Raw genomic sequence first — 17,144 nt, 5'->3', positions numbered from 1 at the left:
TTCAGCCCCACCATGCACCCCTCATTTAGTCCCACTATGTACCCCTCATTCAGCCCCACCATGTACCCCTCATTTAGTCCCACCATGCACCCCTCATTCAGCCCCACCACGCACCCCTCATTTAGTTCCACCATGCCCCCCTCATTCAGCCCCACCATGTACCCCTCATTTAGTCCCACCATGTACCCCTCATTTAGTCCCACTATGTACCCCTCACTCAGCCCCACCATGTACCCCTCATTCAGCCCCACCATATACCCCTCATTTAGTCCCTCCATGTATCCCTCATTTAGTCCCACCATGTACCCCTCATTCAGCCCCACCATGCACCCGTTATTCATTCCCACTGAGCACCCATCAATCAGTCTCACCATGCACCTGTCATTCATCCCAGCTACCCCGATGGCCCTGCCCCTGACTATATGTCTATTCTGCTTTGACGCAGAATCTGACCAATGAAGAGCAAGTGGTTGTCATACAAGCCAGGACAGTCCTGACCTTGGCTGAAAAGGTAAGTGATTGTGTGGGTGCTCCCAGCAGGTCTCCCTCTCCGTGCTCAGCTCAGAGAAAATGCTCCTCCTGGGAGGAGGAAGGGTAGGGGGGTTGCTAATCCTGTTGGCCTTGGAAGGCCTGGCACACACAGAGGTCAAAAAGCACCCACCATGCCCTGGCTGGTTTGGCTCATTGGATAGAGCATCGGCCTGCGGACTGAAGGGTCCCAGGTTCAATTCCCGGTCAAGGGCACATGCTGGGGTTGCGGACTTGATTCCTGGTCGGGGGTGTGCAGGAGGCAGCCGATCAATGATTCTCTTTCATCATTGATATTTCTATCTCTCTCTCCCTCTCCCTTCCTCTCTGAAATCAATAAAAAAAAAAGCACCCATCATGCATGTTTGCAAATAACAGATTCAGCCAGACCTTGCCCCAATGCCAGCTCTGCCTCAGTTTCCCCACAAAGGCTGCAGATGTGGTGGGTCTGTAAAACCATCAGCATTCTGTTTGACCTGCCAAGACTCTCCTTTGGGGACCACCCAGCCAACTTGGACTCCCACATTAGCTCCCCCACTCCCAGGGCCAGCAGCCTGCTCCTGGTCCCACCCACAGCCCCAGCCACCCACTGCACCCTCCTACAGGCCTCCAATGGGAAAGGAAAGGAGTGCTCCAGTGAATAGGGGTTCAGGGGCCGGGACTGGGGAGAAACCCCCTCCTGCATCTCCTTGCAGAGCTCACAGGGGCACATTCTCCCTCTGCCCTCAGCTAATATCCCTCCTGTCCCCGGGGAGGGGCTGGGGGCAGACTCCCTGGAGACCAGCAGGCTGTGGGCTGGAGCCTGCACTGGCCTGTACCCTGGGCACATGGAACTCAGGGAGATCACGGTGCCAGCCCAGCCCAGCCCCGACTCCCGATGAGGGCAAGCTCTCCCCTCCAGGAGGAAGAGTAGGGGGGACACCGGGGCCAGACCTGCCTCCCTCCTTCTGCAGGCTATTTGCATGGCGGGGGGGAGGGGATGGCACCCCAGGGTCACAGCTACCTGCTCTGTTTGTGTCCAGTGGCTCCAGCAGATGGAAGAGATGGAGTCAGCCCTGCAGCGGAAGATGGTGGACCTGGAGAGTGAGAAGGTGGGTGGGTGTCCCGCCATGTGGCCCGCACCCCGGCGTCACCAGGCTGGACCCCCGAGGCCGAGACACAGGTCCTCTCGTGTTTCAGGAGCTGTTCAGTAAACAGAAGGGCTACCTGGACGAGGAGCTGGACTACAGGAAGCAGGCCTTGGACCAGGCTCACAAGGTAAGAGACGTGTGCTGCTGACCCCGGGGGACGTGGAAATGGGGGAAGTTCTCCCTCGCCAGTGCCGTGGCTCGGGGGCCTGTGTGGGCCAGGCCTCAGCCTGCCCGGAGAGCCTGGGCCAGTGTGACCGGTGGGTCACTGCCTGCCTGTGTCCCTCTGACACCCCCTTGCCCGGCGAGCTCTGACGATGCCCAGGCCTGTCATCAAACGCTTCGCCCCAGGAACCAGGGCACAGGAGCAGAATCAAAGGGACATTTGAAATGAGGTGACAGCACTGAAGTCATTGAAATATGATTCATTTGCGAATTAACTGAACACAGTTGAATTAAGTAACACCTCACTACTGGGATTCCTGCTGTGTTCGCCCCCCACTCCCTGACCCACACGTCTGTCTGCCGGTGGGAAACAGCGTCCCCACGAAGGAACCCAAAGTTTCCTGCAGGAGCGAAGCCCGCACCGCTTTCTGGCCATTAGTTACCCCGTGAATGGAATGAATGTCTCCCTGCAGGACCGTCCTAGTCCGTGTGCCTTTGTCTCCCCCTGGAGTGCGAATCCATAAAGGCAGAGCGTGTCCTGCACTGGTCCAGGGGCCCCGGCAAGGCGGCCTGAGCCAGGTGCCCGAGGATGGGCTAAAAGCAGGCGTGGGGTCTGGGACTACCCTCCACCAGCGGGGAGGCCGAGGCCCCTTGGCCCCTTATGGTAAAAGGGGCTTAATTCTCCTTCCCGGAGTTGTCAGGGGGTCAGAGACGCCCCCAGGTGGCCCGGGCTCCTGCTCATGTGTGTAGGGAGGGGACGCGCGTCCCCCTCCCAGGTCCCTGTGTGTTAATTCTAGGCCCACACGCACCTGTGTTTATCTGAGAACCTGGAGCCCCCCTCACACACACTCGCCAAGCTCCTGCTCTGAGAAGGGTGGGGATGTGGCGTGTGCGCTGGCTGGGACAGCTTATCTGGGGCTGTCAAGAACGATAAAATGTGAGGTCCAAAAGTGGGTGCTTTATTTTCATTTCTCAAAATGTCTACTCAGCCCAAAGGCATTTTCATAATCGTTTTGCCTGAAGAAAAGGAGACATTCGTGTCTGAAGGGGTACGTTTTTGATGGGAAGATGGGCTTCTGTAGTTTGAGAATGTGGTTCTTTCAAAGATTGTATCTCTCAACTCCCAGAGGAAAAAAAGCTCTCCCAGTCCTCAGATCTGATGGCTGAGCCCTTGGGAGTGTGTATCGGGGTGAGCGCTGGGGCGGAGTCAGAGCAGGAGTCACTTGGCATGTCCCTGGTGGCTTCTCGGTCATGACAGGCTTTCTGGAAGGCAGCAGAGGGCTGAGGTACTTACCCTGCTCGGGGTCCCCGTGTCCCCACCGTAGCCCACGCGGTCTCAGCTCAGTCCTTCCCCGCCCCGAGTCTCACCCATCAGCCCCGACCTGGGGCCCGGGGGCCGGCTGCCCCTCCGCCTGGTCAGCTTCTCCGCTTATCCCATTCCTTCAAGGGGACGAGGGGTCTGTGGGGCTCCAGGCCCTCCCCTGAGATCCGTGGTGACGACCGTGACCCCTAATAGTCACCCTCCACCCTGGTCCATGGGGTGGCTGGTGCAGGGCTGGCGAGGGCTCCGGAGTATTGGGTGGTGCTATGCCAACGTGGCGAGTTGGTGGGCCTGGGAGACCCTGAGGCCCAGTCCTGCCTCCTCAAGGAGGCTGTGACCCCTGGGGAACAGGGTGTGCCCCGTGTGTGTCTGCGCCCGAGTGCTGGGGTGGCACTCAGTGGCCCTCCCACTTGTGAAGAGGGACTGGATTGAATTTTTTTGGGAACACAACTCACCCCACCACAGGCGGCACTGGGGACGACTCAGATGCCCCGCCTCAGCAGGGACAGGCGGGAAGTCAAGGACTCGCCCCTCTGTCCTTAGTCACAGCAGCCCTGTGGGCACTGCCCTTCCTCCTGCCTCGGGACCCACAGCCCAGGTCTGACGAAGGTTGTGAGCCCAGGAAGAAGCCTTCCCTCCCCTGTTCTTTCCTCGGGGACACCTGCCCACCCCCCACACCCTGGGCTGTCACCCCACGCTGGGCTCACGGATCTGCCAGCCACGTTTTCCGACGTTATAAATCGTGCCGAGGGCCGCGCTCCTGGGCCCGGTGGCAGGGCATCATTGCAGCCAGGCCAGTGCCCTCAGTGCAGTGGCCCGGAGCTGTAACACCGAGGGGCGGGGTGCCTGGCCCCCACCGGGCGAGGACTAACCTTTCCCCTCCCGCCCAGCACATCCTGGAGCTGGAGGCCATGCTGTTCGACGCCCTGCAGCAGGAGGCGGGGGCCAAGGTGGCCGAGCTGCTGTCGGAGGAGGAGCGGGAGAAGCTCAGGGTGGCCGTGGAGCAGTGGAAGCGCCAGGTCATGAGCGAGCTGCGCGAGCGGGACGCCCAGATCCTGCGGGAGCGCATGGAGCTCCTGCAGCTGGCACAGCAGGTGCGCGGGGCGGGGCGGGGGGAGATGGTGCCACGAACATGCCCTCCAGTAGCCACACCCATGACCACGCCCTATCAGCCACACCTATACAGACCCTCCTGCCAGGCCATCTGCCCCTCCAGACCGGCCTCTGGGGCCACATCCCCTCTCCTGGGACCCCTGACTGCTGGGTGAGGGCGTGGTGAAGGTGCCATCCAGGGAGCAGCAGCTTGTGGGCCAGGGCGTAGCCCCTGGTCTCCTCTGGCCAGTCCATTTCTAGACAGCCTGGTGTGCAAGACATGCCTCCCCCCCCCACACTCTCCCCTCTGCGTCCTGCAAGACCTGGAAGGGACATGGACGTGTACCCTGCTCAGAGCACCCCAAATGCAACGCCTGCACTTGCAGAAGCGGGGGAGCTAGTCAGGGAGGCTGCCAGTGACTGCCAGGGGCTAACGTCTGAGCAGAGGATTAGCCAGCTGCCAGGACCCTCACCCCGGACCCAGGGTGGTCAGTGTGGGACCATCGCCTACGGCCCCCACCCCCACCAGGCGGCCATGGTCAGAGCACTGCTGCCTCAGGGCCCCGGTACCGTGTGCATGCGCAAACACGCATCTATACTGAGTGGCTAGATTATTATGATCTCTGAACGCATAATAATCTGGCCACTCAGTATATATATATATTAGAGGCCCGGTGCATGAATTCGTGCATGGGTGGGGTCCGGCCAGACTGGCCAGGGGGAGGGGACATGGGCGGTTGGCCAGCCTGCCTGCTGGTCGAACTCCTGGTCGAGGAGACAATTTGCATATTAGCCTTTTATTATATAGGATATACACTGAGTGGCCAGATTATTATGCGTTCAGAGGTCATAATAATCTGGCCACTCGGTGTACTTGGCACTGCATATTAAAGGGCTTCAGATCGTACGTCACCCTTCACGCCACTGTAACCACGTTTGGGAAGGACTGTGACTCGATTCCTTACCGTTTCCTTGGGCTTCTAGCATCATGGTTTATAGTCTGACGGGCAGGAGGTGGGAGGGGAGCGTGGCTGAGGGAGGGCCGTCCACTTGTAGAGCGTAGCAAAGCCACGAGCTGGGACGGGCTGTTGTCTGTTGTGGGGTCAGGGCCAGCAGACCCCCCCTGTCCTGGACACCCCAGGGAGGACAGGCTGAGGCTCCAGGCCCCTCACGGCACAAACCTGGGCCTCGTCAGCACCACCGCGGGGCCCACGTCCAGCATGGCCGTGGCTCGGTGGCTGCTTGGGCGCCAGGTCCCTGAACGAAACCTTGAAAGGCGTCTTCCCACGTGGTTTCCCAGGCAGCCTGGTAACGGAAGCCTTCCGTCCTTTTGCCGTTGCAGAGAATTAAGGAGTTAGAAGAAAGGATAGAGGCGCAGAAGAGACAAATAAAGGAACTGGAGGAAAAGGTAAAAGAAATGCACATGTTGGGGCCTGTTTTGTTACCGGAGCGTCTGAAAGAGAGAAGGACCACTAACTCTCCCGGGCGTCACTGGAAGCTGGCTGGGTCGGGGCACAGGAGACAGAAAGAGGTTTCAGGGCCACACCGGCTCTGGACCAGGAGCCCAGGGCCCGGGGGGCTCTGCCATGGCCCAGCTGTGCGACCTCTCGCGTCTCTGTGGCCTCAGTTTCCCCAGCTGTGGCAGGGTGTGCCAGACCCAGGCTCCCTGACAGCTGGCTGAGGCATCTGATTTGTCCAAGTTCCCCGGCACGCTGGTCTATAAACCGAGCTTCTGCAGGGCGATGTCCCTCTCGAAGACAGGCCGGCCGGCCGGCCAGGACGAGTCTTGTTTCTGGTCCCTAACACAATTGCTTCTAGGTTTAGGAGACTCGCGTGCTGGCATGGGTTTAGTTTGAGGCCTGGGGCGGACAGTCCGGTTCTTTTCCTGGACCCCGGCCTGTTAGGTGTGGGTCACGGTGCCCCGTCCACTTCCGGTATTAGGGCGACTTGGCGCTCCCCAGACAGAGCTGCTCGGAGCAGGCCCGGGAGGACCTGACTCTTCCCGTGGAGCTTGGCTTAGTTTAGGGCAGTTCTTTGCCCGTAATTTAGGGACGTTTCAGTGATCGCCAGTGATCACAAGTGATGGGTTCTTGTGGTCAGTCCTGCCTGGGGGGCAGGCCTCATAGAATGGTCGGCTCCCCACTGAGTGCCGAGTGCAGAGGCCAGTCGGATCTGCCCCCGGCTGGTCCCTTCCAGAGAGCAGGAGGCTGGTGTTTGGATGGGACTCCCTCACCCATGGCTGCGCATCCTCCTCGGAGAGTCAGCAGAGGCTCTGTGCTCCCAGGGAGAGGGTCCCCTCCCTACAGCAGTCCTCCTACAGCCCCCCCTTCCCCCCCTGCTCACTCCACACTGCACCCCCCCCTCCCGCCAGTGACAAATCCTGGGCACTTCACTGCCATCTGCTGAGCAGTTTCGTCCCAGTAAGTGTGCAAACCCACTGCGCCCAAGGCTGGCCCCTAGAGCTCCTATCCCACGCCCTCTAACCTGCTCCCCCTCTTCAGCACCCCAACCTGTGCCCCTGAGAGGCAGGGACGCACCAGGCACGTGCCTCCTGACTGTCCTCCACAGCCCTGCCTCTGGCCAGTGCGAGGTCCCCCAGAGCGTGTCTGTGTGGTGGCCGCACCGTCACTCAGACCCAGGGTGTCTCTCCCCCCCCCGCCCCCCGCCCCCGAGGCGTGACCCCTAAACCGCTGGACACCGGCCGGCAGGATTGCTCCTGACCCCGCCGACCCTCGTCTTGTTCTGTCTGCGACCACAGTGTTTCCTGTCAGAAGTACTACAACCTCTCTCTTCTCTCTCTCTTTCCCTCCATGTCTCTGCCCTCCCCTTCCTTTTCAGTTTCTATTTTTGTTCTTATTTTTCTCCTTAGCTTTCATTTTGTGGTCATAGCTCACCCGGGCACCCTGACGTGGTGAGTATGTCATTGCCTAGAGTTTCCGGGCAAGGGTCCCACTCTGCCCCCTGCCCGCCCAGGCGGTGCCGGGCAGCCCAGGACCCTCAGCCCCGGCCGGGGCCAGGATTCAGAGGGGCCTGCGATCGTCAGAGGGCACAGGGCGCTTGCCTTTCTTGACAAAGGAGGAGGGCAAGGACCCCCTCCCCCCCCCAACACAGCAGAGGGCTGTGCGCACCCCAAATGCCTTGCGACTCTGTTTCCTGTGTCTGGGGCACGAGCACTGACAGAGCACTGTTACGGTCTTTTGTCCTTTCCCCGTGGTATCGGGTACGAGCGTGGGTCCCGCTGGAGACCCGGCCAGAGAGGCCAGCCCCCCTGACGCGCTGGCTCGTTCACGCCCCGATCACGCTAAGCTGTGGGCCATCCACAGCTTTCACACCAGGCCACACGTGGAGGCCGACCACCGCCTCCTCCCGAGACAGGAGGAGAGGACACGTCTGTGTGTGTCCGAGGCCCCGCCCTTCACAGGGTGCCCGCGAGGACCTTCCCCGGGAGGGGGGTGGCCCTTGCCCCCGGGCCCCATCCTGCAGCCGCTGCCCGTCGCTGAGCTGCCGTCCTGACGTGTCCTCGTCTCTGTTGTTCCAGCCCCCAGAGGAGCCGGACCCTGTCCCTCCGGCTGGACTAGACGGCAGCGGGTGCCTGGGTGGCAAATTGAGACCGCCTGCGCCATCCCTGCGCACCCCGGAGGCTCTGGTCTGTGCGGACGCCCTCCTGTGGAGGCAGCGGCCGAGCGGGGGGCTCGAGCTGCTCTGAGCGGGCGGCTGTCCGCCCTGACGAGCTGGAGTGAGAACTAGTTTCCCAACTGGGCTCCATGGAAGAGCTTGGTCTTGGCTGCTGGACCCTGGGGTCCCTCCTTGGGGCGCAGCCCACCCCCCCAGGCCCCATTCCGGGGACATGAATCCCCTGCTGTACAGGTGCCGAGGGCATGTCCCCGAGCCTGCACCCCACCCCTCCTGGTTCCTGCAGTAGCTGTTATATGGTCTCCGAGGAGGATTCTCAGAAAAACGCAGCTGCCCCACAAAAGGACAGAGTGCAGGCTGTGCCGCGATGGGGACCTGCGTTCCGGACGTCCCGAGGGCGGTCTCCCCGGGCCACCACAGCTGGGCTGCGCGGACGCTGTGACTAGCTCTCTGGGGTCCCGAGCACTGACTGATGGGCATGTCACGGTGCCCTCCCTTGTTTGAGGCTGATGCCCCGTGGGCACAGATGGGGCCGCGGCTGCCACGCTGCTCCGTGCCATCACCGCGGCCTCCTGACCACCGGAGACGTGAAGGCTGAGGCTGCCCTGAGCCTCGGCCAGGAGCCTGGTGGGACTGAGCATGATGACGGCAGGTGGACGACACAGCGGGCCCCCTGGACAGGGCTCTGACCGCCTCAGAGATCCTGACGGCCACCTCCGGCAGCGCAGCCCAGACCCCATGGAGGCCTGGGTGCTGGTCGCCACCCGCCCAAGGCCCGCAGGCCACAGGGAGCCGAGTGGGGTTGATGCTGCCCTGTCCAGAACTCTGCCCTTCACACTCCAGGGCTGGTGCCCGGCGAAGGACGGCAGGGCACCTGGGAAGGTGAGGAGGGAGCCGGACGCCGGGGTGGCGAGCAGGTAAGGTACTGCCACATGTCCATGGGGACAGCGCTTCCCTTCCGCCTGCTTGGGGCTCTTGGTGGGGGGGGGGGGGGGTAGGGGGGACTGACCTCTGTTTGGCCACAGGATTCCACCTTATCTGATCCTGCTCAGTCCAGTGCAGCCTCTTTTAAATATGGTCAGTTTGCTGGGACACTCCTCTGTGTCTATATGGGTGGGTGGGGCCGGGTGGGGGTGGCTCACTCCCCATTACCACCCCTGGACCAGGTCTGATCCCCAGAGGGTGTCCATGTGGGGGCTCCTCACTGTCTCCTCCATGAGCTGACCCCATGTGGGCCTCCTCAGCCCAGGCCCAGGACACCCCTCAGGCCAGCCAAGGCCTCCCTGAGCCCCCTATGAACGTGCCAGGGACTGTCCCTGAGCTATGAGTATGGCCTCACCTCTGCTCTGCTTGTGAAAGCCCCCCCCCCACATCTTCTCCAGCCCCCACTGGATCTTAGCTTGCCCTGCTCCCCCCCCCCATCTTGTTGCCCCCAGAATCTTAAATAAGAGAAAGCTTCCTACATTATCTTGTGGAGCGATCCTTCTCTCTAACCCCGACTCCCAGCTCAGCGGGCTTCCTGTGTGTCCCCAGATGCATCCCAGCCACCTGGCCCATGTCACCTCTTCTCCCTGCCCCAGGCCAGGAGGCAGTATAAGGTGGAGCCCCGGGACGGAGGAGGACAGGAGAGGAGTGAGGTGGGGAGAGGTAAGGCTCTGGTGCAGGGCGAGCCAGGGCTGGCTTCCGAGTCCATAGGGTGTCAACAGTGACCGTCAAAGAGCCCCTGTGCCACACAGTGGGCACCGTCGTTGTCCCCGTAGAAAAGGGAGCAAGCACCGAGCCGAAGCAGAGGCAGAGCCAACCTGGGAGGAGGAGGATCTGAGCCTGCCACCTGCTTATTCGGAAAGGGTCCGGGACGTCTTCTTCATGTCTCAGCACACGTGTATGTTCCCTAAAGAGGCAGGCGGTGAGCCCGATGGGGGCCCCCAGCCCCGGCAATATCTGGTCCCCCGGGGTGCTCAGCACAGCCTCGGGCTAGCAAGGTCCCTCTAGAACAGTGGTTCTCGACCTTCCTAATGCTGCGACCCTTTAATACAGTTCCTCATGCTGTGGTGACCCCCAACCATAAAATTATTTTCGTTGCTACTTCATAACTGTAATTTTGCTACTGTTATGAATCGTAATGTAAATATCTGTGTTTTCCGGTGGTCTTAGGCTCTACAGCAGTGACCCACAGGTTGAGAACCACTAGCAGGGCGCCAGCCCGCGTGGAAATGAGGCCTTCAGAGCTGAGGTCCGACGCGTGCTTGTCTGATGGCAGGTGGCGGGCTGTGTGACGTCCCACTGCGTGAGGGGCCACGGGGGAGACATGCGCTTGCTTTTCAGAATTAGCTGGCTTGAGGGGTCCCTGCTGGCCTGAGAGGCCGCTCCAGCTCCTGTGCCTCCCCCTCGCCAGTCCTTGTCACCGCGTTTCCTCCACCTTTGCCATGTGGGTGCACAGAACTGCCCTAGTCCTGACCCTGGCTCAGGCCGCCACGGGTTGGGAGTGGCCCCTCGGCGGTTTGTTCTTTCTAACATCTGTGGACGCAGTGACGTCCAACCACAGGACCCTGGGCCATCGCTGCCCTCCCCTGAGAGGTCACTGCCGTCCCCGGCCCGGGGCAGCGCCCCGTCGAGCTTTGTTGCAGACACGAGTGTTCCTAAAGGTGTAGCTGTGTTCTTTCCAGTCTTGACGAAGAGAGGAAAGGCGCGGTGCGTGTCTTCCGGCCGTGCTTCCTGCGCTTGATGTCACTGCGCCCAGACTCACCGTATTGTGTCTGCGTGTCGTGGGCTTTCCTCCCTCTGACGGACACTCGGGTTTGCTCTTGTGAACAGTGCTTCTAGAACATTCTTGTAAAGTCTGTGAGTGTGAGGGGCAGGGGCTTCTTCTGGGCCTGTGTCCACCTGGGAGTCAAAACCGGACTCGATGCTCAGCCTCCCAGATACTGAGAACGAAGGCTCTCCCTGTTCATGTTGCGCTGGAGGCGGTTTACTGTCGCTCTTTGTTTAGAATCCTTCGGCTTTAGGAACGGCAAAGGCTTTCTTCTAATGTCCCTGGGAGATGTGCAGAGTCGCAGGCGGAAATGGAGGCTTCCCCTCCCCCTCACTGCTCTGTTGTCTAGCCCAGTCTCTCGGCCGCAGCTCAGCTGCCTGGTGATGGGAAATGCAGCCATCTTGATTGGAGCAATAATGGGTCTTTTTAGTGGCACCACCATGGGGCCATTATCAGAGAGGTCAGTGTCAGAAAAGACAGCTGGACACCCCCTTGTGGGGCTGTGAGAGCTGCTGCCTGCAACCCAGACAGGAAACGGGACAGGCACTGGTGGGGAGCAGGCAAAGTGCGCCTGTGTGACGAGTGTGTGTGTGTGTGTGTGTGTGTGTGTGTGTGTGGTCAGGCAGAGGCCTGGCAGCCTGGGCAGCTGGATTCTGCGCCCACACCAGCGGGGGACTGTGCAGTCCACGTATATGCACGGTACACAGGTGAGATCAGCCGCCTTCTCTGCAGGAGGGACACGGCTGACCTGGCTTCTACGCACCCTTCTGGCCATTACCTGGAGGGCGTGGCCCTGACCTGGTAAGCCCTGGGCTGATGTGGACTCGGTGGGATCCTATGTGCTCAGATGGTTGGAAGGCGGGGAACACATTCAGCACCAGCCTCAGCCCCTGCATCATGAGCACCCACCCCATACCCACCCTGTAGATGACCGCGCCCACCCTGACCCCCTGGCGGCCCCTCACGGCAATGGTCCTCCTGAAAACCAGGGCTGGGGGCTTGTGCGGGGCCATGGGAATGGAGGACAGGCACCCTGATGCCCGGGGAGGTGGGGGTGCTGGGCGGAGGAGCGGTCAAGGCTGGAGGACACCACTATCCGGTGTCCCCAGGCCCCACGGGAGAGGTGGGCAGCACCGAGGGGGCACACTGTGGCCCTGGAATCACCAGCCATGACTGAGGTTAAGCCGTGGGTCTCTGATTCCCAGGAAACTGGGAGAAAAAGCCAGGAAGAAGGCCATGATGCCCATGTAGTCACTATCTGTAAAGTGACTGTCAATGGAAGAAGTTTTTGCAGCCCCAGGAACACAATTTCAGAGAAATGGCTCCCACACGGGAGTGAACCTGAGTCACCCGGAGGCTCAGCTGATTGGGTGAGGGCCGCCCCGTCGGGAGGACAATCTGCTTACGTAGTCGGCTGACTCAGATGTCAGTCTAGTCCAGACACACCTCACCGACACCCAGAATCCTGTTTGGCAAATGTCTGGGCAGCCCCTGCCCCGTCAGGTTGTCACATAAAACCCACTAACTCTGCATTCAAGAGCCTGGGCAGGCCCTCACCTGCGGCCTGCTCCATAAAGGCAGCTGCTGCTTTTATTACGTGTTGACGAGGCAGCTGCTGCCAGAACAGGAGGAGGAGCCCTGGGCGGGGCACAGCGTGAGCATGGCTCCCCCTGGAATGGGGGGGCCCAACCCAGTGTGTGCATGAGCCCCACCGGGCTCTCCTCCGTGGGCGCTGGGGGGAGGGGACATCACACACGGTGCAGGGCGGGAGGGGTTACCTGCCGATGGATGAAAGGCCCCATGGAATGCTGTGAGGGAGGAAGCTAAGCTGGGTCTGGGAGCGGGTGTTCATTTTTGACATTCCCCCCCACCCCCCAATCAGAGCTTTGGGGATAAGAGACCCTGGCCCCACAGGGCTTGGGTTCTCATTTGTTTCCATTTGGTTCGGAAAGGTTTGGCTTCAGTTTCTCAGCTAATGTGGGCAGCCTGCTGCAGCCCATTCTGCATTGTGCCAGGAGCCGATGACACCTATCTGTGTGGGTTATTTTGGGGCGTCTGGGACACAGGAAGTAGGGGTGGTGCTTGGGGGCCGAGAGCAAAGGTCCAGGCTAAAGGGTCTCACCCGGCCAAGTAAGTGCCTGGCCCACTTGGTCGTCGGCCGGCCCACCCTGTGGGGACCCGGGCTTACTTGTCCTCTGTGGGTGTCTGGAACCCCGGAGAGGCTGAGGGCCGGGCCTCCCGTGGTGCTCGCCGTCCGCACGGGCCTCTGCTCCGGGCGCCTCCTCCGACCCTGAAGGTGCTGTTCCCCCCCGTTGATCTCAGTGGGAACTCCCAGCACAAACACAGGCGCAGGCCTGCTCCTCGGGCTCTGTTTTGACCGAAATCAGAATGTTGTTTCCTGATCCGTATGCATGGGTCCGTTTGCACGTGGTACCGACGGCCGTTCTGCTTCCGCAGCTCTTCATGAGGTTCTGGCGTGTTCGTGCCGGCTGGGCCGGGGGCCCACTTCAAAACACCAGGCTGCCAGCACCCCCTGGTCCCTCCTCTGCTCATTCTGGTGCCGTGGCAGGGAGCCGGTTCCTGGCTTTGGTTATCTGCCTATTCCTGTGCTTCGTCACCTGTCCTCGGTGCAGGCCAATGTAGACAGGACGCCATAACCGCGCTCTCCTAAACGTAGCGCGGCTTCGGTTGTGGCGGCCGTCCCTACCAGGACACGCCCCCATCACCGGGCAGTTGCCTGTCCAGGGCGCTCTACTTGGGGGACTGTCGGCTGACTTAGAAGTTAGGCTAAGAAACCCAAACAAAAACCCCACAAACCCTCTCGTTCTCTCCTGGATTTGAAACCTGTAGAGTTTCTAAAATCTGAGATCCTGGGGTTTTGCCTCTGACCCCTCATCCTGCTCTTACTCCTGCCGCCCCAGGGGCCGATCCTGGCCCAGCCTCCTTGTTAGAAGGCCTTTCCTAGCTTGTTCCAGACATCACAAATGTAAAAGGCGAGAAGGAGGGATTGCTACTTAACACAGCCCCTTTCTTTCTTTCCTTTTTTTTAATCTTTCTTTTTTAAAAAAATGTATTTTATTGATTTTTTACAGAGAGGAAGGGAGAGGGATAGAGAGTTAGAAACATCGATGAGAGAAAAACATTGATCAGCTGCCTCCTGCACACCTCCTACTGGGGATGTGCCCGCAACCAAGGTACATGCCCTTGACCGGAATCGAACCTGGGACCTTTCAGCCCGCAGGCCAACACTCTATCCACTGAGCCAAACCGGTCTCGGCATATAGCCCCTTTCTAAGTAGTAATGAGAAGAAATGAAGATGGGGTAGGAACATGGGCAGCTGCCCCAGGCATCGCGGGAAGGTTGAGGCCACTTCTGCACATGGCTTCGTGCGTGGGACACACGGACCCACCTTTGTGGCCCCATGACCTCAGGAACGCTGGTTTGCATCTCCTGGGCAGAGGCTTAAATGTGGCACCGTGGCCCCTGGCGCTTTCCCAGGCCTTCCCCACCGTGGTGTGGCCCCACGAGTGCCTCGGATGGCTCACGCTAAAATAAAGCTTTTGTCTTCGCTCTTTTTCAGAGGAAACGGCACACGTGGAAGCCAGGGTTAGTGTGATTTCCCTTCCCGCCGAGGGCTCGGTCCGCAGCCCAGGGACGCCGCCCAGCACTGGGATGCAGCCCGACATCCAGCTCTTCTTCTGTGGGCCTCGCCCCTGGATGGACTAAGGTTGTCGCTTTCCGTGCTGAAGAAGTTGCAAGGGGTGTGTGTGTGTGCATGCGCGCGTGTGTGTTTGTGTGTGTGTGTTTGCGTATGTGTGCATGTGTGTTTGTGTGCGCGTGCACACACTTGCTCCACCAGAACACCATGCACAGGAATTTAGCTCTCGGGGCACTTAGAAGTGGACACACCGGGCAGTTAGCCGTGCAGCCAGGTGAGAACAGAGCTCACAATGTTGCATAAAGGAACACAAACCGCATCTCTGAGAGGCAGGAGGGAGGGTGACGGCGTTGTCTGGAAGTGTTAGGTTCAGTTTGCATTTGTGTCGGAACAAATGCTCAGCTCTGGTGGGGACGACAGCGGCAGCCATTCCCTAGGCTGAAATGGGGAGACGCTGACAGGGTCAGACAGATGTGCTTCCCGGGGGAGGGCAGGGTTCCGCTGGGCAGCGCACCATTCAGCACTTCTGTGAGAAGGACGCATCCTTTGCTGTCATTAAGGCCATGCTTACTTAGTATTCACTGGGACAAGACCTGGGCCAGTTCATAATGACTGTACCAGCCTTGCACATTTGTTGTGCTCAGAACCGAATGGCAACAATAGCCTGGCATTAGTAAAAGGCCCAAGGATTTATGGATGAACAGATCGAAGGGTGAGGGAGTTAGTGACCCAGGCATCCAGGGACACCCCAGAAGTCCACACACTCCTCTTGTGGGGTCCCCCCAGTGCATACCTGCACAGGAGCAGCAGTCATGTGGGCGGCCATTCAGGATCTAAAGATACGTATTTGAAACCCAAAGTCACATCCCTGTCTCCTTGGACTGTTATGGCTTTGCATGTTGTCCATACGTCTGGAGTTCTTCATGCGCCAACCCACCCACAATCACAGCTTATACTTTTAAAAAGGGCACACTATTCAGGAGAGAGAAGCATGTACGTATGCACTGATGCATACGAAGTTGTTACGTGTAAAATGTGTGTACATAGGAGAGGGGAAACGGCTCAATGAATGTTTCAAATAACATTCCAAGCACCAGAGCACATTAGCTTCCCTGCCGTCTTCTGAAAGCACACGCGACGTCCGTTTTTCTCTTTCGATAGCACTGCTTTCAGGTCTGTGTCAGAGGCACCCGCTTTCATCTCATTACAAAAGCCAGCATTTCAGGACTGGGCTTTTGCCCACACGGCAAAATACGAGCATTTGCCACTGATTCCTGCTGGTCCAGCAAGCATCTGAAGAATTCAAGTATTTTAAAGAAGGTGCATTTTCTAAATCCTAGAGTATACCTTTTATTCAAGACCAGTGGGCTCTTCCAAAGGGGAAGTCTGTGTGGAAATGCATCACTCCGCAGTGGACCAAGAGGGGGGACCCTGAAACGTTGCCAGAAATGCTGACTGTGTAACCAAGACGTCAACACATGTATGCAGCGTAACAGGTCTCACGTAGCACTGTGTGCACCTCCCAGAACAGTGCACTGCTTCGCCGGTCTAGACCAGAGACCCACGTGAACCGCAGCTTCCTTGCTGACACGGATGTGTGTGCACCTCGGTCTGGGGTGCCGGCTGCTGAAGGACCGTGGTGCTCTGCCCACGTGGAACCCCAAGCTTCAGGACACCCTGCGTGCCTTACACGGCCCTGGAGGTCAGGAAGGAGGGTGTGTGGGAGTGGGTTTGAGGCACTGTCACTTTCACCTGCTTTTGCCATCGTCAAAACCTTAAGGTGGGCTGTGTGTTTTAACACAGTAATGGACTTAACGTTTAGGCTCAGGAAATCAAGTTGTAAATATATGTATCAAATCATATATTTGTTTACTGTATATTTTTTAAAAGCTTGACTGTACATTTATGCAAAAAAACGAATTTAGCACCTGTTTCCTCCCGGCAATATGCCAGCCAGTATTTACGTCCCCTGAAAAACTCCTCAATAACACATTCTACACATGTGATCTGTTCAGTGCTAACCGGTATTCCCAGGCCTGACGTAGGTTTGTACGGCGATCAACCACAACCTTTTGCACATATTTTTGTATGGTGATTCCTACGATGTATATCAGAGAAATTTTTACTCATTTGTAATTTATTGTACAGTTTTAATAAAAATTGTTATAAATCTTAGAATAGCAATGTTCTCCTCCTCAGAAGGTATTAAAGTCTGGCTATGTTAGCCACTCCTGTGTTCTGTGTCCATTCTGAGTGACAGTATCTCTTTCCACACCAAGAAGGGAACTGGGGCCTCCTGCCCACTGGGGAGGGGCCGCAGGCATCTCGTCTGCAGGCTCATCTGAAGCCATGGAACATCCCCTGGAAGACAGGCTCTGGAGCCAGAGGCACCTGGGAGCACCTGCTGAGGTCAGCCACACACTCGGGAGGCCATTTACCAAATGAGAACCAGGAGAGAAAGCTCAGACGATGTGGAGAAGTGGAAGAATTTCTGTGAATGAATAAGAACACACAGGTGAGGAGAGGGCCCTTTATTGGTCACTTTGGGGAGTGGGAACCAGGAGGGGTGAGAGGATGGGAGAGAGCTGACTTAGCTCTGCCCACGTTGTTCCCTGCAGGTACTCAGTCAAGCCCTCCGGCGTCCTGCAGTGACTCTCATGTGCGAGCATATGCTTTCAAATGCTGGCTGCACTTAAAAGTCAATCTGCAGGGCTCCACAGAGTGGCAGCATCGCCCTGTGACCCTGGGCGAGCTGAGAGTACCTGCTCCTCAACACCTTGAACTTGGCTTTGAGAGCGGCCAGGAGCAGAGCCCATGGGCCCATCCCCCCGCCCTCCCCTTGGAAACGTTTGGAATCAGAGCCTCCC

General features: G+C 58.9%; 1 protein-coding gene across 16 annotated transcripts in view; it reads left to right on the top strand.

Annotated features, from left to right (window-relative positions):
* Positions 1-7,939, top strand: part of JAKMIP3 (Janus kinase and microtubule interacting protein 3) — a gene marked incomplete at both ends in the record, with an annotated part of 30,156 nt that extends 22,217 nt beyond the window's left edge. For 12 of the 16 annotated variants that reach the window (XM_079794034.1, XM_079794035.1, XM_079794039.1 and 9 more), the window contains 6 exons: positions 446-511; positions 1,551-1,619; positions 1,708-1,785; positions 4,032-4,235; positions 5,576-5,641; positions 7,072-7,122. In XM_079794034.1, the coding sequence (XP_079650160.1) occupies positions 446-511; positions 1,551-1,619; positions 1,708-1,785; positions 4,032-4,235; positions 5,576-5,641; positions 7,072-7,122 (534 nt within the window). Of the gene's footprint in view, positions 1-445; positions 512-1,550; positions 1,620-1,707; positions 1,786-4,031; positions 4,236-5,575; positions 5,642-7,071; positions 7,145-7,771 lie in introns of those variants that run through there. The other 4 variants (XM_079794037.1, XM_079794046.1, XM_079794032.1 and 1 more) reach the window with 3 other exon arrangements.
* Between the last annotated feature and the right edge of the window lie 9,205 nt (positions 7,940-17,144).

Source organism: Cnephaeus nilssonii (genome assembly GCF_951640355.1).
Source record: "Cnephaeus nilssonii genome assembly, chromosome: 16".
Classification (NCBI taxonomy): Eukaryota; Metazoa; Chordata; class Mammalia; order Chiroptera; family Vespertilionidae; genus Cnephaeus; species Cnephaeus nilssonii.
Note: the sequence above shows the minus strand (reverse complement) of the source record. Positions and strands in the feature narration are given on the sequence as shown.